This window comes from Abramis brama (genome assembly GCF_963993115.1).
Source record: "Abramis brama genome assembly, chromosome: 7".
Classification (NCBI taxonomy): domain Eukaryota; kingdom Metazoa; phylum Chordata; class Actinopteri; order Cypriniformes; family Leuciscidae; genus Abramis; species Abramis brama.
Window position 1 is genome coordinate 27,904,257 of NC_139969.1, and position 23,831 is coordinate 27,928,087.

Genomic DNA, 23,831 nt, shown 5'->3' on the forward strand with positions numbered 1-23,831 from the left:
GTCCCGCAAGACCACAACAGGTTTTTTTTTTCAATGTATGCATAGCTCCCATTATATTGTCTGGCTTCTTGTCCTGTGAGATCTGGTTTCAGCAAACAACTCCCTCGCTAGTCTACAGGTCCACGACCAATTACTACAGCTGACACGATGTGGAGGGCGAGACTGGGGATCCCTAGTGTGTCTCATTCTATTTGGAGCTCTATTGATCTGCACACATTGATCTAATCAGACAGAGTTTTTTTTTTTTTGTCTCCCTACCTAACAAGTATCTATTCATAAGGAGTTTAACACTTTGCAACTGAACTCAAGGAGTACAAGCAAGAAAAGCATCATTCAGATTACAGCTTTGAAATTTGCTTTAGTTTTTATGGGCCTGTTTTGGATAGGGAGATTAGGAGAGTTACTGTAAAAATGAGCTCACTCATTTCTTGAGGCTACTCCCAATTTAGGCTCTCCAACAGTTGATACGTGTTTGCATACACCCTCTGTCACTGGTGTTTGAAGAAAAAAAAATACTTAACTGAACTCCGGGGGAAAAACGATGGCCCACTTTCCTTTTGATGAAATACAGTCATAATTATACATGCTATACTAATTACCCTGGAAAATCATCATAATTGATCCTCCAACTTTGAGGAACATTTTGGCTGCAGCAGCTGCTTGGCATCTCTGTCTCTCATGCTTTAACAACACAGTTTTTCACTGGTACAATACCAGATAAACAATACCAGAAGTTCAAGCTAAATTATTCAAATCCAGTCACCCAAAGGAAAATTATTGCTCACGGGTTGCTCTTTCATAGCTTTGGAGACTTCTCAGTTATGTTTATCTTTAGTTAAGCATCAGCTTTATCAAAAACAAAAACAGAATTAAATGAGCCAATTGTTGACATACAGTATATGAAGAGTTCAGAGCTATAAAATGAATGTGTAAAAAAAGTCTGAGCGCAGTTTGTGACATTGTTGAGAGATCTCTTCTTAAACTCTAAAAGCAGCGTTTCCCAACTTTTTTTTACTCCCAACACTATAATATATTTCTGGTACTGTAATGACAAGCTACTCATTTATAAACATTTTATTTTTATTTACAGAAAATAAGAGTAATATGCTGTGATGTTTTGCCAAATGCTTCATGACTAAAATATTACAGTTTCAAAAATATGCTCAATAAGATTTTAGCATAACCTACATTATAGTCACATTATTGATTGGAGGGATAGCTTTGGTCTAAACTAGTACACAAAACAGATTACTAAAAGAAAATATGAAATTGCACAGACCTACACATATTTACTAGCATAATGAGCATTTTACCAATAGAGTTTATAATATGAGAGGAATATAAAGATCTAATAATGCAGTTTTATGTATAGAAATACTCAGGTCAGGAGTGTCAACACATCTGCATTTTGGTTACATATTAGACTTGTAATGTTGTATTAAGTGTTGCATTATTACATCTCTTACTTGGTGTGAGTAGAATGACGGAGGTGACGATCAGAGAGCAGATGACCAGGATGACCAGCAGGGCGATGGCGATTCCTTTCCAGTTCCTCTGGGGAGGGCTACTCCCAACCAGCTCCTGAAAACACAAGCATAGACATTTAATGGCAAAGCAACTAAATTTTCATTGTTAGAATTCTCTTGAAAATAAAGGTTCTTTATTTGCATCTATAAGCCAGATCACACTGCACTGACAGACACTGACCAACGTCGACAATTACAAGATTACAGTACATCACATCACAGACATTCCACGACACGACAAACACTGATTCAACATGTTCAATTGAAGAAAACGAAAAGCCGACCAATGGCAACAGACGGTGACGGGTAACCATCCGCCATGTCGCCATTTGTCGGTGCAGTGTGAATCGGGTTCCATTAGGAACCTTTAACATCCATGGAACCTTTCCATTGCACAAAAGGTTCTTTATAGAGGAAAGAGGTTCTTCAGATATCAGATTATTAAAATGTTCTTTACACTAAGGAAAAAAATGGTTATTTTAGGAACTGTTCACTGAAAGGTTCTTTGAGGAACCCAAAAACGTTCTGTGAAAACCCCCTTTTGGAACCTGTAGCACTGTCTGCAAAAGACCTGACAACTATCCCATCCCAAGCCCCTTAAAAAATCAACAAGGGAATCAACAAATCAACAAGGGAATTTCCTTAATTAATATATTAATTTAAAAACAATAATTATTTGTAATAAATCAAAAATACATCTAAGAAAATGACATGATACAATAATAAAATAAAATTCACAATACAATACAATAATGAAATAAATACATATTTACTTTACCATTTTTTACTTTTCTTTTAAATAATGACAATATGTATGTGATACAGGCTCATACAACTTAAAGGGGTGGTTGATTATGATTTCACTTTTCTAACTTTAGTTAGTGTGTAATGTTGCTGTTTGAGCATAAACAACATCTGCAAAGTTACAACGCTCAAAGTTCAAAGCAAAGGGAGATATTTGCTTTTAAAGAAATCGCTTTTTAAGGACTACAACAAATGGCTGGTTGGGACTACAGGACATTCCTCCCGGGTTAGTGACATCACCAACCATAGAATTTACATAAACCCCGCCCCCTGAACACAATTTATAGATTATCAAGACACAATATGCTAATCAATGACTAGAAGATGTTGTCACTTCTTCTTGAGGCTCTCCATCATTGTCTGACTCTGGTTTGAACATTTTCAGTGCATGTCGGTGTGAGGTAAAAGGACAGGAGCTCTTGAAGCTCCGCCCTCTGTGCCGGGAGCAGCAGCTCATTTGCATTTAAAGGAACAGACACAAAACTGTGCGTTTTTGTTCACCCTCAAAAAGTGACAATTTTAACATACTATATAAAAATATCTGTGGGGTATTTTGATCTAAAACTTCACATACACACTCTGGGGACATCAAAGACTTATTTTACATCTTGTGAAAAGGGCATTATACCACCCCTTTAATTAAAGCAATTTAGATATGTTGATGAGCTAAAACATTATGACCAGTCACAGGTGAAGAGAATATTGTTGATCATCTCCTAACAAGGCCACATATTATGGGCTGAGTAGATTAGATAGTAAGCAAACAATCAGTTCTTATGATCAACGTGTTGGATGCAGGAGAAATGGGCAAGAATAAAGATCTGAGAGACTTTGACAAGGGCCAAATTGTTATGGCAAGGTTACTGGGTCAGAGTATGTCTGAAATGGCAAGGCTTGTGGGTTTCTCCCGGTCAGCAGTGCGAATTTACCAACAGTGTCCGAGGAGGGACAACCACAAACCAGTGACAGGGTGTCCAAATTAGATACAATATGAAATTAGAATTTTCACTTAACATAAAACGAAAAACATTCTGTCAGTCAATGTTTCATTTAGTTTACTAGAACACTTTTGAAAGACCTTAATGTTTATTGCTGTCTTTCTAAAATATGCATCATATTTTCTGATATATACTAAAAATAAACACCAGAAGAAATAATAAAACATAAAATCATGTCTGCCATCAGTAAAACTAGCTAGTATGTTTTCTGCACATCAACACTATTCAAACTACCATTTTACTTTTAGACAAACCGAACAAAAGAGGTTTAAACCCGAAAACCATGACTTTTTGATTAGACCAATATAAAAATGACTTTAAATAAATGACACGATTGTTTGTTTCACATCTTTCAGTGTGGTAAAAATCACTGTAACACACCATAACCTTATTCCTTTACTGTGCCTATGCACGAATTCGTGTGTAAATAAATCATGATTCATCAGTAACTTTTGTACTAAAATGTATTTAAATTTTAAAAAAAAAGAAGAAAAAAAGTAGGAACCCCGAAAGCATACATGCACAAAAATTAGATACGGGTGTTTTTATAAATGTGAAATAATTCATGCAATTATTATTGAATGAGACCCACTGATTTGAGTGTCTTGCTTTAATGTCTGAGAGTGGGTTTGTAAATTATGCCTTTGGCTTTTTTCAAAAACAAGAAAACTTCAACACACAGCAGTTTGCTTTAATTACAATACGCAATACCACCATTTTATCTGATGCCAATGAAGTAAAAAAATATGATGCGCTCAAACGCCTCTCTATCTGTGCTCAATTAAAGCAGCCCATTGCTATGGGAACATTTGCAAAACTACTGAAACTGAAACAGCAATTACAGCAGTGATGATAATAATGCAGATGCATTGAGAAAAGACAAGCCACAAACATACAGCAATTGGATGTCAACACACCATTACACTATATTGCTGAAATCTATATTTGTCCAAATAAAGATCAACTGCTATAGTGTTTATTTGCTAAACTGACTTTCCTAAAGGCAGTAGTGATTCCTTTACTGAGCCTAAAATCAAATCAAAGTATAATCCATGAGGCTTGAGTGAGGTGGTCACCTCAAATGAAATAGGGTCTATATGGTCTATTAAAATGATAATATTGTGCTGGCAGGGATTGCATTATAGATGCTAAAACCCTTAGCTGTAACACAGGGCCACATGTAATGTGCAGAAAACTCAGACAATATTATATGTTATATTATAAATATTTAAGCTATTTTATTTATACTTTCAGCAACCAATAAGAGCATAGTACTCTCAACCACATTTTCTAACAGGCTTAAACATCATCACGGCTTCAGCACAGTTTGATTAATGGTTTTCCATGACTTTTCAGTCACTTTTCCAGTATGTTTCTGAACTTTCTGAATTTTTTTTCAAATATGAATAATATTTTAGTCAAACTATGTTAAACTCCTAATGTTTTTTTTATGCCTTTTCATTTTCTTAATTTTTAAAACTTCCTTGTTAAAATTTAGAAATTAGAAATATGCCCATCACAGAAGAGGTGTATTCAAGTTGGTTATGTATGAATTAGCTATTTTAATTTTTGAATAAATAAAAAGATTTAAAAATTCAATTGCTAAAAAGTGACAGTTAAGACATTTATAATGTTTTATGGACATTATGGAACAGAAGTGTATGTCTGATAATAATCCTAAACAATTCCCTCATGAAATGGCTTTGAGTGGCTCATGAAAGAAGAATAAGTAATTTCTCATAATTAGCTGGTTTAGAATACCAATCATTGTTTTACCAGCTTGCTCCAAGGACAGCCTCAAATATGCCTCATGAAATGTTCCAGTAAAACTGAAGGTTGATTGTCTCCATTACCTCTGCACACGAGATGACTCACCGAACAGCCTCCTGCTCTCTCTGACAGCTTACATTTCAATTTACACAGATGAGTTCAAAAATATAACAGATGAAATATCATCACCTTGAAAATATTGCTTTTGCAAACCCTAAGAATGTAACTCATCCCACACCGTTTGTGCTACACACATGAATAATGCCTAAGGTGTCATATTACTTCTCAAGGTGATCAGACTTAGATATTCACCTGGTGGATGATGAAACAGACCTAGCAACCATCTATTCCCTAAAAACCAAACTAGAATGCAATAAAAGCTACCCAGAGCACCTGGCAACAACTCACAAGACATTGTGACGGCTTTGTACACTGTAAAAAAAATTCTGTTAAATTTACGATAAAAAAACGGCAGCTGTGGTTGCCAGAAATTATACCGTAAAATATATACGGTAGCAACATTTCAGGTTTTACAGACTTGACTTAAATTTACAGTAAAAAAACAAATTCACTATCTGATATAATGTTTATTTACCCACCTATTGAAGTACTATATCTGTTTTGTACCATTGTAATACACTGACAACCACCAATCATGAATCAAAGCTCATCACAAGCAGCTTTTCCACAAGAAAGTTAATACTAATATATAGAAGCTTTACAGTGTCATTCACACAAACACTAAACACCATCATACATGAATTTTAAAAAATGCAACAAACATTAATTTAACAACATTAAATGTAACATAAAATCCTAATGTACATAACTGATTAGAAAAAAACTTAGAAAAACTATGAAGAAACAGTTATTTCAACAAAAATACACAAAATGTGAAGTGTCAAGCAGGGAATTGTGGGAATGTCAATTTACGTTTTTTCACTGTAAATTATACATTGACTTGTTCTTTTTCAATTCCAAAAACTAAATTTAACGGTATTTTACTGTTAAATTACATTAAATGTAACGGTTAGATCTATAGTACGGAAACTTTCTGTTAACCAATTAACAGTTTTACCGTTAAAATCACGATCTTTAACAAGCTGAAGTTCATAAAGTGGTTGAAGTGTGGACAAACAACCATATACCCGTTTGCATTTTATTCATATTTCTTAAAAAAGACCTTGAGAGTGTTAACATTGTGAATTCTCAAACCAAGCCAAGCTTTTTGCATGTGTGTAAAGTCTGCATTTATAAGCACGCATGCTGTTCAATCTAAAAGCAAAATGTTTATCTGAAACAAACAAAAGACGCAATGTCAAGGCAAATCAGGCGAAATCATCTTTAATTTCAAAATCCAATATTCTCAGCACTAAGGCAACAGCTGCGTGTTAAACTCATCTGAGATAAGAACACTGTCTGTGATAAATAAAATGATGCAGTTTGTGCGCTTTGACTTGACGGAGAGAAATGCAGCATTGAGGCATCCGCTTCAACCTTCTAGTTTTTCAACTGAAAAATTTATTAATGAGCAATATCACAGAATATTATGGATGAGCTAATGTACAATAATTTATCATCACCGATTCAGTCTTTTTATTTCATGCTTTGGAAATGAAAGGGGTCCATGGGGAAATCAAACTATTAAATGTAGTACTATAAAGCCTTTAAAGTTTTTATTCATAAGAGGTATATCCTTTGTCATTACATTCACACACAACCACATCTTTAATTTCGTACACCTTCATCCAGTCAATCCAGTTCTTTCATAAATATTCGTCTCTTTTCCAGCAACTGCTGATGGGAAATTACAATATACATTGGGAAATATAAATAATGGCATGGAATCCATTACCACTCATCCTATTAAAGAAAGGCATCCAAAAGGAATAAACAGGGGCCAGTTACATAAACATAGCCACTATATTAAGACTGCCTTAAGACTGACCAACTAGCAGTTAGTTAGGGCTAATCATTCTTTTCAGATTCAAATTAGACCAAACTTCCTTTTTATGTCGCTGAAAATAGATATGTCCAGTCTTCAAGAAAAAAAGTTAGAAAAACTAACTTTTAAGACTAGTCTGTGTAAGACTAGCTGTTTATGTAACCAGCCACAGGTCTAAATGAATGGTGTGGTTTAAGGTTATTTCTGCACTACACCTGTGATTTATATGAGGTAGCAGGCATTTTAAAAATGGGTTATATTTTAAATAACCACATTTTTGATGTTCAACTGTAACTTTCAGAACTCAAAACTTCATCCTCAGTCAACAAATACACTTATTGATGCACATCGAAAAAAGCCATGTGACTTTGCCTAAACAAGTGAAGTGACTGAATAACTTGCTAAGAAAAGAGTCATCGCAAATGTAGCTCTGGTTATTCTGGTTGCGTACAAGGTAAAGGCAATCATCAAAGATTAAAAACTGGGAGTAAAAACACATTTCAACAGCTGTTTGAATCTAAATATATTTACAGAATCACTAAATGAATCAGTTGAGTGAATGATTCAATGACTCGCAAATTTATAAAGCAGCCACTTGGTTCGTTCCGGAATAAATCAGTGGGCCCTATCTTGTACCCAGCGCAATTGACTTTGTACACCGACGCATGTATCATTCCTATTTTGCACCCGCACACAGCGGACTTTTCCCTCGACAGACGCACGTCGGTAAATTAGGGAATGAACTTGCGCTCTCGGGGGCGGTTCAGCGAAAAGAGGAGGCGTGTTCCGGCGCAAACGTTCCTTGATGCTTTTTTGCAGTTTCAGAAAACAATTCTGCCACAGACCAGGAAAAACCTAGTCTAAAGTCAGTGGTGCGTTCAGATGCTATTTTAAGGGCGCATACTTGACCATAATGTAGGGTGTGCACAACGCGCATACACTTTGCTTCTCTCATCTACACACAGACGCAGCAGTTGCCATTTTTGCAATCCATACATAATTACAAGGAAAAATATTCCACATGAGGGAAATCATTGTGGTGTCATGAAGATGTGAAAAAATAGGCATACATCTAGCTTACACATTTACCAAAATTATTATACGCCTGTTTAACCGAAGCTAATTTGGGTGGGTTTCTCCCATCCCTATACATTGTCACTTCTCTGTCTTTTACGGCCCTGACGAGAACGTCGGTCTCCTCGGCTGTGAACCGCTCATGGCATGCGCCTGGCAAATCCACCGTTATAATAGCAATCCGCCATGGAACAAGCGCGCCTGCTCTTAAAGGGAATGTGAGATGACGCTGTGATTGGTTTATTTCACATTATGCCCAAACCACACCTATGAATAATGAAGCTACTTCAGACCCATTTTAGATTTGCGTCGGGCGCAAGAATCATTTATCCCGCCGGTATAATAGAGATCCGAGATCCGCCCACAAATTAACTTGCGTTTCACGTTTGATACTTGCGTTTCAGATCGTTTTAATAGGGCCCAGTGTGTCACTGGCATAACAATGTAACCTACAAAATGCCCAATGCACTTAACTGCATATACTATATTACTTTAAAGGTGTTTGGGAATCCGAACCAAACGTTGTCTTAATGTAGTCATTGGTTTAAAATACACAGGGATTTTATGTTTGGAAAAAACCCTTCTGAACTTCTCAGATACTTCAGCCACATAGAAGATGACCACATGGTTTTTACAGACACTACACACCTTCTCTCTTAAATTGTTTCTCCTTCCTTTTTCCACATTCCTTCAGTGCATATTTAATGTAGTTATTTTCTTGTCCTCTGGCCTCAGGATATATGGGTACACTCTCCGCTCGATGTTGCAAGATGCGAATCACACCCAGTGAACTTGAAGTTTCAATCCACTGAATTGATTTGCTCGGATAATGAAGATATATCCTGTCTCTTGATCTTCACCCACGTATCATCTCACATATCTGAACCAATGGCTTGGGACCTCCCCCATATAAGTGACCAACTCTTTTCTCTCTACCTCTTCCATATACAGGTTAGCCATTATCGATGATACCGGAGAACCCATCGCACATCCACTTATGTATTTTTGGCAGTCCATATATACAAGTTGTGGTTTCTCTGGGGCAAAGGCGAAAATACAATTTGCAATCTATCACTTGTCGTTTCTCCAATGACTGTAAATAACTTCTAACACATTTCTTATACTTACCAGTGGGATCACTTTTTAACATTTCAAATGAGTTACTGTCATTGAGAAGTGTAAGTTTTTATGTTGTCCAGTGATTTTTAAATAAAGATTCACAAACGTCAGCACTGTTTCCCTGAAGCAATTAAAAACCACTGAAAACTGGCAGTAAACCGACGAGACGTGATATTCCCAGTTACTGCATGCTGTCATTTCATTATCCAGGGGGATTTTTATAAATATGTGCAAATTGTGATCAGCACTAATTTTGTGGCCGTTTGTGCTGTGAACAAAAAAATTGTATATACTGCAAATAGCTTTATAACTTAAATATGATATACAATTTATCAAACAATTTGTGTTATATATTTATTTAAGTGTAATATATAATTCAATATATTTTATATTTATTATATATCATATATAATACAATTATATCTATATTAAATATAATATAAATCTTTGCAAAGGGCGATGCTAAACTGCACTGTTCAGTTAAGACAACAAAATAAAATAAAACTTTCATCTGCTATAATAGTGATTTTGTAGTGTAAATGGAAGAACTCTGTAATATTTTTTCTGCCTTTGTATAGCGCTCCATTGTTAAAAATAACCAAACAAAGCAATCAAATGCATTACAAATATTTCTGACTAACAAGTTTACACTTACCGTACACTCAACCTACAATAAATCATCAAGGGCTTTCAAACTTTTGAGTTTTCAAAATAATCCCTTTTGTAGTAGCTTGTTTGTCTATTTGACAAACACAGAAATCTGTGTTGTCCCATGAGTGCGAATGCAATTGTCCAACAAAGCACAGACGCAAAACAGATGAAAACATTCTCATCTTGTACAACAAGAGGGATTTAGTTCTTAGGGGCTCAGCAAGAGACTGCGCCTGCATTAAGAAGATTTCCACAGGGATCCGTGTGAAAGGAAGAGGTTTCTGAAAAATTCTCCAAATGAAAATCAAGATTGTATCTCTATACTTCTGAACTACAATCTCAACTTCCGACCTTTCGATTGAACGAAAAGCCTCACCTTATGTGAGATTACAGAACCTCTGACAGTCTGAGATGAAGTTTGTTCCCTGTGGGTTTTCCATGAAACATACGCCTATTAAAAACTTCTCAACCCCAGTTTTCTAGTACACGAGGGTAAAAAAAAACAAGGTTTAGTTACTCTTGCTATAAGGATAAGACATTACAAACCTCATCCATGGTTTGGTGTTCCTCAGTATGAAGGTTTTGTTTTTGCTCCCTCAGAAGAACAAGGACAGAAACTCGTCAAGGATGAAATGTATCTTTCCTGATCTCTTGTTTCCAGGGGAACCAGGGAAAGAGATGACAATGGGCAAAGGAGAGGGAGAGTGATCGCCGCAGTGACAAAGTTGGCTAGAATGACGACTGGCATCAGTGATTTCAATCTACTGATGCTTCACTGAAATACAAACTGTCACCGCCCAGCAGGACAGGTGGATCTTTTAAGCCTTATCGGATGGGATTTCCTAAGTGTCCTTGTAGGGACACAGCACAGCTGAATCAAAGGAAAATTACTCACCGATGCTGTTGAGTTCAATCTAACCTAAAGGATGCTTGTAAAACAGAGATTCAACTGCTTTTGCTTCAGCATCCAGATTTTGAATTAGAAATATATTATGTATTCTATTCATGTGGTTGTGTTTCATAGAGTAGTGATCGTCCGTCCTATTCCCTTCAAAGACTTTGCCTCCCTGCTAAAAAAAATCCAGCATAACACAGCATGAATTGTTGGTCCAGGCTGGGTTATGATACTTTAGTTAGAGCTGGTCTAGCTGATGGACCACCAGCATGCAAAATATACTTTATGCTAGTGACTGGCAAAGCTGGAGTATCGGAGAGCTGAAAAGAGGAGAACTAAAAAAATACTGGTCACTTGGAACTCACTTTAATGTCATTCTTATTGGAAATTCTGTTTGGAACAAACATTTATGCCATCTGAAACGCAGTCACGACGCTTGACATAACCTGTCGTGCAACAAATAATAAAAAAACACAAAACCATTCAGAAACATAAAGTACTAACATAAATCAGATTTTAATCCGATTTCAAACCACCTACAAATGTGACTGAATCAGGATTGTAACTGTATATCATGAGTTGTTCCTGACCGGACTACAAAAAACGAAGCAGATTTGAATTGGGTAGGCATTAGACCCATTTTTGAGTTGTGACCCACCAGGGACTCTAAAACAAGTTAGAGTTTGTAAGGCTCAGTGTTATCTTAAAATTATTTACATTATATTATATTATTTATTAATATATTTTGATTATATATACTTTTTATGTCAATTTTCATTTTAATATTAGTGTAAGTTTTGGGAATTTTTTTATAAAAGTTTATTTTATTTTTTTAGCTTTAAATTCTTTAGTAATTTTAGTACTTCAACTATTCGCAACTATTATATTTGATTTGATTTCAATTAAGAAAAATAATTTTAAATAGTTTTTGATTTAGTTTTAGTTAACAATAACACTGGTCAGGTTACTTTTTTTCCAATTATAATGATTTTTTGCAACAAAAAAGAAATGATGTCATTAACAGTATAGAGTATGACTAAATTTAAACATAACACATAACACACACAGTTTCTGCCAATCCCATGTTAATCTAGAGTACTTATAGAGTAGTATTGCATCCTTCATATCTTTGAAAAGAGTCTTTAGTTTTATCACAAAAGACAGATACGCTGTACTGAGTCTTTCCAAAAACAGCCGAGCTCCTGGAGGCGCTGCCGACGGCTTCCGTAACGCAAACTTGCAAGTTGATGGGCACACTCTTGCTCTCGCTCTGGTTGGACGTATAACTGAGTATTTCTGTGCCAAACACACTCCGTCAAGATTCGTATAAAACGTTCCGAAACTTGAACGCATCTTGAAGGAGTGTATTTGGCACAGAAATACTCCGTCATACGTCCAACTTGTTGTTGTTTTTTTAAAACTTAGGTCATGCTTAGCATTGAGAATCCAACTCTTTAACAGTGTAAATAAGTCAGAATGCATGAAATTGCATTAGACATCCCCTTTAAGGAAATCCGAAAATGCATATTAATCTAAAATCTGTGTTATGGTTTTGAGAGTGGCATATTTGAAAGTTAACTGGGCCAGTTTTAATTGGTCATTGGGCGGCTTTTAGCTCAAGTGATTGTTCCACATCAGCAATATGAAACAGTCTCCATACACATCAAGGATGAATCTATGTCAAGCCATTAATATATAATCGATGTTAAGTTCTAAATTAAGAATGCATGCAGTCAGAGGATCAGATTCAGGGCTAACCGGTCAGACATCCGTCTGATGTCATTCAAATGAAACAACATCCTGCTGGAAAATTGCAGGATCTTCTGTGGAGACACAAATAAGTCCAATAGGTGCAATTAGCCCATTGACACAGGGGTCAGAGGGTCCTTTGAAAGAGATGCAACAGCAGGACATGTGACACAATAATAGGCCAGGTCTCTGTCTGTGATATAGTTCAGACTGAAGAGGGGACTGAGAGCTTTTGAACTTATAATTGAACAGACACAATCCCTCTCGATTGTGCATGGAAAATATCACAATTTCCATGTTTGGAGCAGAAGTTTATGGAGCGTCCATGCACTAAAGAGCAAGTATCATTGTGTTGTATATTACATCCTGTCTGTGCACAGCAGCTGTTAAATGATACGGCATCTGTGATGTTCCACCCACGCATTAAAATCTATTTATTAACCTTAAGGGCATCTGCATCGGGCACTCTGTTGCACTGTTGATGTGCTACTGTGTTTGTGCTTCACTTGTAATGGTGAGCAGATCAGTCGTTTAATTAGGAGGTGCTAATTAAAGCTGCCCTTCTCTTCTGTAATCTCACCTATTACCAGCAACCCCTTCTGTCGGCCTCAAGGAGTCAAAATGCTGGGTTTTGCCAAATAAGCTGTTATGTTAAGATGATGGAGGAAGATTTTTTTAACCAGTAATTATAAGGTATAGTTCAAGAAAAAAAAAACTATACAATTACAAATGCTATAAGTGTTAACTAAAATTGAAGTAAAGCTGAAATTAAATTAAATATAAATAGATTAAAAAAATGGTTTTATACATGTTATTTTTTGATGGGACTGACCACGTTTATGACATGGTGACCACTAGACTGTAGAGCTTTTCTTTCGTAATTTTTCTCTCTCTTATATTTGACTCTCTGTTCTTGGATTACAACCTCAATAGTTGTAAATTGATATTTGACCTTGAGTGTTACTGGAAAGACTTTTGAGTTTTTTTCGCAATGGCAAAAGTTCGAGCAAAGCATGCAAACTGTCTTTGCTGCACAGACGAGCACAGAATACTATTTGACCAAAAAATGTCACAGCTGTCTTATAAAGACCTCAGGGAACTGTGTCAACTTGTATAAAAGTTAAACACGACGGTACATGCAAGTCGATGAGATGAATCAATGTAACTCCACAACAACTACATGCATGTATCCACTAACCATTCAGAAACGTCCAGGTGCGTCTACAAGTTGCAACCTCTTCCTTCCTTCCTCTTCCTCTGTAAGGCTGCACTCCTCTACTGGTTATTTCTGAGATTTTGGATGAGTGAGATTATCGGCTTGTTTTGTTATTGCCGGAATATCCGAAGCTCGTGTAAAGGATCGGCCCTCTTCTGAACGGGGCGGGGAGCAGCAGCTCATTTGCATTTAAAGGGACACACACAAAAAGGGGCAAATTTGACAAGCTATAATAAATGATCTGGGGGGTATTTTGAGCTGAAATTTCACAGACACATTCTGCGGACACCATAGATTTATATTACATCTTGTGAAAAGGGGCCATAACATGTCACCTTTAAGTTACTGGGTGTGACTCTTTTCTATAGGGACTCCATTTGTCAGTCTTCAAACTTAACGGTGAACATGACTGACAGATAGGGAACGTTTTGGTAACTGATGTAAAGGGAACGGAGGGAACAAGACGTTATGTCGTTCCTGCCACAATCCTGAACCACCCCACTGAATGAAAAGAATCTCGGCTCCTCAGCATAAAACTGAATGAGTGGATGCGTGTCGCCATCTTATTTACCCGTATGTACGGGGGAGTGGCTTAGCATGCAAATTCCATTTTCCATTTTTCTACAGATCAGAGGTGATTGGGGCTCCCAAGTGAGCCCCAACCACAGGTGTAGTTCATCACATTAACTATGAACGAGATCCTCTAACATTTCACAACACATTCAAATGCATGTGGTATTCATTTTGAACAGTTTATCTATTGTGTTATCATTTTAAACCTAATAAATGGTTTGCTTGAAAAATTTTCTTGTGCTATCTTTAAAATAAATGACGCTTGGTTTGATATTTTGATATATAGACCTTCGAGAAAACATCAAAATGAGATCTCGCAAGAAATCTACTGCAGGGCATAATATGCCACAGACTTGTTTGCTTGTAATTGAAATGTTATTGATTTTGGGATGACCTTTGCAGCAGCTGAGTGTTTTATTTTAGGCAGAAGACAAACACCAGTGCTTGCAGCAATATAAGCTTTCTGTCATCCATCATTTATCTGTTAGCTCACCTAGAATTTGTTTGTATCATTATAGTAACCATGAGAGATGTTCTAGATTAGTTTCTTGTACCCTACAACCTGAATTAAATCCACCACCCCGACTCGTCACTCTTGGCTCATTCTTTTACAGCCAGGAATACGGGGCCCGGAGCCCTCTCCTCGGACAGCACGCCAAATACGCTTTTATTCTATCGGACTTATTTGTAAGTGTGAACTCGTGAAAACAGTTTTGCTGCAACTGAGGAAGCAGTAGGCCTATTTATTGTCTGATTCCCTGAGATTCTCCAACATCTTAAATGACTAGTGAACAAACCACAACACATTCCTAACCATGAGCAACCATTGAGAAGCTTTTCACATTGTAACCGGTCATTTCTACGGAGATCTCTTCATCATATTGAGGCCGACATGCTAAGATGCTCAAAAAAAAAAACTTTATATGGACAGTTTAAAAATAAAAATCCTGTCATCATTTACTCAACCTCATCATGCCTTTCTTACAGCCATATGGTATTATTTTTTCATGGGCGCATGAAATTTTAAAGGATTTTCATGAAGCTATTTTTTAGATATACAGACAGTGTAGACCATATATGTCCAAACAGAACAGAACAAGACAAAACGTAAAACAGAACGAAACAAAAGACAAACCATAAAAGTAGTCTCTAAAAGTAGTATGACCCATGCACTATTTTCCAAGACTTCTGAAGCCATATGGTGACTTTTCTGAGGAATACAGCGAAATTACAGACATTATTCACAGATAATTTTCCCTTTAATGAGAATCACTCCCAATGAATCACTGAATCATGAGTTGATGAACTCGAGCACCGGAACAGAAACCAAATCACCTGCTTCCTTGACAAGAATTGGCTTTTTTTGGATGAACTATCCCTTAAATACAAAATAAGTGGAATGAATGATATTAAGTTAAAAAAAACTGATGATGAATTACTGAATTAATAATAATAATAAAAAATTATTAGCTTTTATTATATGTACAACAATAATACCTGTTCTGCCACTAGATTTATATTTATCTGTCCACAGGAGTATTTACTTGTTTTTTGAAGGATAAAAAGATAGCACCAAGATATTTAAGCTCCCACGTTGAGTTCTTTCATAATTCATAATGGTTTTTTTAATAACATCGCTGTGCATGTGATTGTAAATCACTTGACGTACCCTTTTCACAAAGGAAAGTAAACAAATAAATGAGCAATATTTTTCAGCTGTTGGAAGGTGCTGATGATATTTCAGTGTAATGCACTGCAGAAAAAAGCTAACATGATCCTACAATCATTTTAAGTAATATAAATACACCTAATTGGCAAACTAGGAAACAACAAAAGAGAAAACATGAAATGATGGAGGACGAATGAAAGCTATTGTTACAGCACTCACACGTAAAGCCGCACAGTTTTCTCATACATAGAGCTTCCACTTTATCACAGAGTATGGATTGATTCATATGAATGCAGAAATCATAGGCCAATCTTTGTCTCAACACCCGTCAGGCATGTTTCACTTCATTTCCCCGAGGTCATCAAGTGACATATTGTTATGTCATAATGGGATATCACTTTCCCACCAATTTATAAATGCTTTCACTGTTAATAATCTTACGTTTCTCCGTTCTGACAGAAAGCACTCCATTTTATTATAAAAACATCAGCGAGCGAAGATGCACGAGGCATCTGAAACAATATCTCCGACGCTCTCTTCTGACAACACCATATATTTAGCCTGCAATAAAATGATCACCTTTTATCTTCCGTCGTGTCAAATCTGACAGCAACAGCATTTGTGGAGGAAAGCACTTAAGTGCCATCTGTGTGTGAAGGACACTTTACATCTGTGAAATAGACAGGATAGTTGATTGGCACATCAACACCAACAGATAAATGATGCATAAAAGAGACCATATTTAATAGACCCATTATAATCATCTCGATCAAGATGACAGGTCTGCAAAAAAATAAATAAAAAAAACATATAAAACAGTGTGTATATTGATATACACATACCATTCAAAAGTTAAGGTTCAGTTGTTGTTTCTTTGTTTGTTGTTGTTTTTAGAGGGTGCATTAAATTAATCAAAAGTGACAAAGACTGTTACGAACGCCTTGAGCGGTTGGAGGCTCCAATTGACAGAGGAAACAGTTGGTCATGGTTACCAGTGCTTTTATTGAGGTGCATGGTGACAGTCACTCAGAATTGGTGGGAAAAACAACAGAGAAAAAACTTAGATGTCACAGAATATATAACTGCACCAAAACATAAGGTCAAAACAATATACATCAAATAAGCATAACCTGTGCATACTGCTTATGTATGTGCAAGTGCACTACATAAGCAGTACTTTCCCAGAGTCCCCAATCGTGAACTCAAAAGCTGTTCATGGCCTGCCAAGACCTCTCCTCACCTCCTATCTCTGAACTATCCTACTAACTTTCTGGAGTCATTTTATAGGCCTGACTCCTCCTACTCTGGAACATACCACCTGGAAGGTAACACATTTCACATACTTTACAGGAATACATAATAATAATAATAAAGAAAACAAAAACAATAACAAAAATAATAAATACAAATAAACATGCATGCAAAAAAATCATATCTGCCAGTATACATATTCAAAGAAAACCCATAACTATGAGAATAAACTCTCCGGTGACGTCACTCACATGAACGCGCCACAAGTTGGCGCGGACACAAAGACCTATAAATAGACCGGATGTCTAACCGAACAGGTTTGGCCAACGACTCATCAAAACATGGTAAGCATCATCTATATCTCTTCCACTGTATTCAATAAAATATATAAATCAAATACTCGTGGTGGTGATTTATTTCTGTATGAGAAAAGACAATTCTATTATGCTATCATCATATGCACTCGTATTACGGTTGCTAGTTCTCATAACTAGAACTACATACAGGACATCATACAACAAGTTTACAACACCATGATATCGAATGTTACACAGGTTAATGCATACATGAATATATGTCGGCTAACAGACTGTAATACATGACGCCGGTGTATGCGCGTAACGTGCATGTGTATGTGTGCGTGTAGTCCATGCACAGTCGCAGTCTTACCCTGTGACAAAGACATTAATCATGTTTCATAAGATTCAAATAAATTATGTTCTTTTGAACTTCCTATTTAATTAAAGAATCCTGAAATAAAATGTTTCACAATTTCTACAAAAATAATAAGCAGCTCAGCTGTTTTCAACATTGATAATAATAAGAAAGGTTATTGCATCCAAAGTCCTGAGCATCAAATCAGCATATCAAAATGATTTTGGAAGGATCATGTGACACCGAAGACTGGAGTAATGATGCTGAAAATTCAGATTTACCATCACAAGAATAAACAAAATTTGTAAATATATTAAAATACAAAACAGTTATTTCAATTATTTCAATATAAAATTATTATATTTGGGTTTCACTTTATTTGGATGGTCCCTTTAACACATTCTGTTGACTAAGTAACGTTGCACCTACATGTCTACTAACTCTCATTAGAGTGTTAGTAGAGTATTAGTAGACTGGTAGGGTTAGGGTTAGAATAAGTTGAAATGTAGATGCAAAGTTACTTATAGTCAGTAGAATGTCTGTTGGGGAGCATCACAATAAAGATTTTGCAGATATTAAGCAGTCTACTAACACTCTAATGAGAGTTAGTTGACATGTAGTTACAAAGTTACTTATAGTCAACAGCATGTTCAAAAAGGGACCATCCATCAAAATAAAGTGTTACCCAAATTATAATATTATTTCTCAATAGTACAGTTTTTACTGTATTTTTGGTCAAATAAATGCAGCCTTGGTGAGCATAAGAACATTAAAAAATATGATTAATATTAACTTTCATGTCATATTTCTCACTACAAAAAGAAACAAATAACAGCACTGTTGCAGAAGTGTTGCAGAACAGAACTGAATAAATCAGAGCACATTTATGATGTGAAGTAATATGAATCATGAAGCAATCTGCTACATTGCAGAAAGGAACTGACCAAAATGTCTAAAAACAAGATTTACATCCTGTGGCAGCAGAAACAGCATCTAGTGAAGACAAGCTGTGATTTGTCTCATAGATGATGGAGGGAGGTAGAAAAATACCTCAAATTGAGATGATGAGCTAGAGTTAGGGATATGCACAAACTCACACGGTTTGTACATGTGAACATAAATGACACCTCAAATCCTGTTGAGCAGAGGTGTGCTTACTATTAGTCTCAAACAATCACACACGATTTTCATCTGGTGGATGAAAAAAAAAACACATCAAAATACAGCTACGATCTGCAGTCAAAATGTAAAACCTTTTTAGTTGCTTTATTTTACAATATTTACAGAGGAATAACACATATGCCGTAGCATGGTATTTCGCTGGCCACCCCCGAAGCCAACACGTCCTTTGGCCGCCATTCCTTCCAGTTCTCTGCTGCTAATGGCTGGAACGAATTGCAAAAATCCTTAAAGCTAGAGCTTCCTATCTCCCTCACTAACTTTAAACATCAGCTGTCAAAGCTGCTTATCGATCACTGCACCTGTATATAGCCCTTCTGTAAATAGCTCACTCTACTATTTCATCCCCTTATTTATTTTTTTACTTCCGCTCATTTTGCACTCCAGTATCTCTGTTTGCACATCATCATTTGCATATTCCATCATTCCAGTGTTAATGCTAATCTGTAATTTATTTCGCCACTATGGCCTATTTATTGTCCTATCTTCCTAATCTTACTGCATTTTGCACTACATTTGCACTCTGTATATAGATTTTTTATTGTGTTATTGACTGTACATTTGTTTATTTCCCATGTGTAACTCTGTGTTGTTGTTTTTGTCACACTGTTTTGCTTTGTCTTGGCCAGGTCGCAGTTGCAAATGAGAACTTGTTCTCAACTGACCTACCTGGTTAACCCTTATGTGCTGTTGGGGATGTTTTCATCCACTATGGGGTATTTTTGAGTCTAAATTTGGCCATAACTTTCTCTGTGTTTCAGCAAATGGAATGATTTTTGGTGACAAATCTTATTTTGACACATATTTTGGGAAAATGCTTTGAAATTTTTCAAAAACTCAACAGTACACTGTGGGCAAATTTACTACCCTTTCGTTATGTTCGTGGCTGAAAACAGCCACTACTTTAAACTGCTGTAAAAATGTATCAGATAAATATTTTTTTCAATTTTTTTTGCATAAATCTATTAAGCAACCTCAGTCCTGCTCAAAAATACTAAATGTTTAAAAAAAAATCAGGATTTTAACTCTTTAATTGCCAAATTCGTAATTGATGTCACTGATTTGGGAAAAAACACACACAAAATGACTCATTTTCAATATAAAATGTGATTGTGGACTGGATTGTTTTTTACCTTTTATCACAGTCTTGGACATGTCAAAGATTAGAAACAACATTGGTTTTGATGCATTGTTAGTTTTTGTGCAGCATCAGATTTTAACTTTTTCTCCCTCATTTACTGTTCGTGGCTGTTTTTGCCCCATTGACTTCCATTATAACCACATTTTTTGATTGCAAAGTCATGACACCATATAATCATGCATTTTTGATTGTTGGTGGTTTTCCCTGTTGGGAAGAGGTAAAATTTGTAATTTTTACTGTTGATAACCAGGTGGAACCATTAACCCTTTAGATAGGACTGTGCAAAAAAAAAGCTTAGTTTCTGGCTTTTACATGGAGTTATATGGAGTTTATATGGAGTATAATAGCATAATAAAGTGTGTGTTTGTTTGTGTGTGTGTGTGTGTGTGTGTGTGTGTGTGTGTGTGTGTGTGTGTGTGTGTGTGTGTGTGTGTGTGTGAACTCACCTTGATGCGTCTGAGAAAATCAAAATATGCACCTCAGCTCTCAGAACTACATGGAGTAAACAAAAACAAAGTAAGTGTATTTATGCATCTGCTGCCTTTTGATGGTGAGAAATGCAGACTAAACAAAAACAAAGCAAGTGGATTTAAACACTTGCATGCAAGCCTGCTGGTTATTTGATGGTGAGAAGAGCAGCAAGCAACATGAGAAAGGGCTTGACTTGTAGTGAAGTTTTAGAGATGATTATGCAGCCTGACCCCTCCAGCGAGCTGCAGGATGTATCGTCTTCTCCCTCTGACACCACAGACTCAGGAGAGTCAGATCCTGATTTGGATGTGGCACCCTCATCATCCTCTCTAGCTTCCACTGAAGGCGAGGAGAATTCGGAGGATCCTGGATCTGGGTGGATTGGGAGAAACGGCGAAGTGTGGTTTTCCACCAACGCGGAGACAACTCCGTTTCTTCAGCCTGCCAGAGGCGTGACTCCAGGGCCGACGCGCTATGCCTTCGCAAAGGTCCAGAACATGGATTCCGTGTTCAATCTGTTTTTTACGGAGGAGATGATTGACCTCATTGTCAGCATGACTTGCGTCAACACATACATGTTTGTACAGTCATACAAACATGTATGACTATGCCTTGTGATGGCATAGCGCGTCTGCCCTGGAGTCACGCCTCTGGCAGGCTGAAGAAAGGGAGTTGTCTCCGCGTTGGTGGAAAACCACACTTCGCCGTTTCTCCCAATCCACCCAGATCCAGGATCCTCCGAATCCTCCTCGCCTTCAGTGGAAGCTAGAGAGGATGATGAGGGTGCCACATCCAAATCAGGATCTGACTCTCCTGAGTCTGTGGTGTCAGAGGGAGAAGACGATACATCCTGCAGCTCGCTGGAGGGGTCAGGCTGCATAATCATCTCTAAAACTTCACTACAAGTCAAGCCCTTTCTCATGTTGCTCTTCTCACCATCAAATAACCAGCAGGCTTGCATGCACGCGTTTAAATCCACTTGCTTTGTTTTTGTTTAGTCTGCATTTCTCACCATCAAAAGGCAGCAGATGCATAAATACACTTACTTTGTTTTTGTTTACTCCATGTAGTTCTGAGAGCTGAGGTGCATATTTTGATTTTCTCAGACGCATCAAGGTGAGTTCACACACACACACACACACACACACACAAACAGGCGCACATATCTTTGTGGGGACTCTCCATAGACGTAATGGTTTTTATACAGTACAAACTGTATATTCTGTCCCCTTACACTAACCCTACCCCTAAACCTACCCATCACAGAAAACTTTCTGCATTTTTACATTTTCAAAAAAATATCATTTAGTATGTTTATTAACCCATTTCCCTCATGGGGACCGCTGGCTGGTCCCCACAATGGAGGTGATCTCAGGTTTTACTATCCTTGTGGGGCCATTTGGTTCCCACAATGTAATATAAACAAAAACACACACACACACACACACACTTTATTATGCTATTATACTCCATATAAACTCCATATAACTCCATGTAAAAGCCAGAAACTAAGCTTTTTTTTGCACAGGCCTATCTAAAGGGTTAATGGTTCCACCTGGTTATCAATAGTACAAATTACAAATTTTACCTCTTCCCAACAGGGAAAACCACCAACAATCAAAAATGCATGATTATATGGTGTCATGGCTTTGCAATCAAAAAATGTGGTTATAATGGAAGTCAATGGGGCAAAAACAGCCACGAACAGTAAATGAGGGAGAAAAAGTTAAAATCTGATGCTGCACAAAAACTAACAATGCATCAAAACCAATGTTGTTTCTAATCTTTGACATGTCCAAGACTGTGATAAAAGGTTAAAAAAAATCCAGTCCACAATCACATTTTATATTGAAAATGAGTCATTTTGTGTGTTTTTTTCCCAAATCAGTGACATCATTTACGAATTTGGCAATTAAAGAGTTAAAGAGTATTTTTGAGCAGGACTGAGGTTGATTAATAGATTTATGCAAAAAAAATTGAAAAAAATATTTATCTGAAACATTTTTACAGCAGTTTAAAGTAGTGGCTGTTTTCAGCCACGAACATAATGAAAGGTAGTAAATTTGAACAATGCACAAGGGTTAAATAAAGGTGAAATAAAAAAATATATACATATGTTTCAGCTCACAGGCCTTCTACTTACATTTTCGAAATGTAAAAAGCATGTTAAAAAAAATATTATTAAGCTGAAATAGCAGTGAGAAGATATGGAAAGGGGGTACAGGTGTGCGAATATCGGGGGTAACGCATTACAAGTAATGAGAGTTACATAATCAAATTACTTTTTTTCAAGGGTAACACTTGAAACACAGAAACAAATGAGTAACGCAATATTAAAATTTGACTAACTACTATTAACTAACAAGAAACTCTGATTAACGAATTAGTAAGTAATAGCGCTCAGTTAAATGAGGTAGTTCACTATTAGCTAATTATTAACTACTATTTTGTCATACCTCCCATATTAGTAAGAACTACTACAGTATATACAGGTTCATAATTAATGTGAATAATCATCATGGTCACCTATAGTAAAGACTCAAGTGTAACTACTTCCTTCAGAAGGAATTACTCATTATTTGGATCAGTATTCTAAAGTGAAAAGCATGATAACTCTCTATACAGTATCTCACCACACAATTTAAAAGAAAGAAATGAGAAAAAGAAAGGAAATTAAGAATTTTTAAGATCATTAAAGGGTTAGTTCACCCAAAAATGAAAATTCTGTCAGTAATTATTCACCCTCATGTTGTTCCAACCCCCGTAAGACCTTTGTTCATCTTCGGTACACAAATTAAGATATTTTTGATTAAATCTGTGAGCTGGATCACTCCTCTATAGGCTTCTAAGACATTATAACTTGCTGGCCCAGGAAATGCATTAAAGACATCATTATTATAGTCCAAGTGACTACAGTGGCTCAATCTTAAGTTTATAAAGCGACGAGAATACTTTTTGTGCGCAAAATTTTTAAAAAAATAACGACTTTATTCCACTATTCATTTCCTTCTCTTTGGGCCTCGAGTTTTTTCACGTAGTGTAATAGCGCAGCGCGTCTGTGTTGCACGAAATAAGTTTAGAAAAATTGTGAAGAATTTTGAATTCATTTTGAAAAAAAGTATAAAAATGATGCAGGGGAAATGTGT

General features: G+C 36.4%; 1 protein-coding gene across 7 annotated transcripts in view; it reads right to left on the bottom strand.

Moving 5' to 3' along the window:
• dpp6b (dipeptidyl-peptidase 6b) overlaps window positions 1-23,831 on the bottom strand; it is a 143,472-nt gene that overhangs the window by 37,494 nt on the left and 82,147 nt on the right. For 6 of the 7 annotated variants that reach the window (XM_084118792.1, XM_084118791.1, XM_084118794.1 and 3 more), the window contains one exon: window positions 1,467-1,581. In XM_084118792.1, coding sequence (XP_083974918.1) covers window positions 1,467-1,581 — 115 coding nt within the window. Of the gene's footprint in view, window positions 1-1,466; window positions 1,582-10,433; window positions 10,665-23,831 lie in introns of those variants that run through there. The other variant, XM_084118796.1, reaches the window with a different exon arrangement.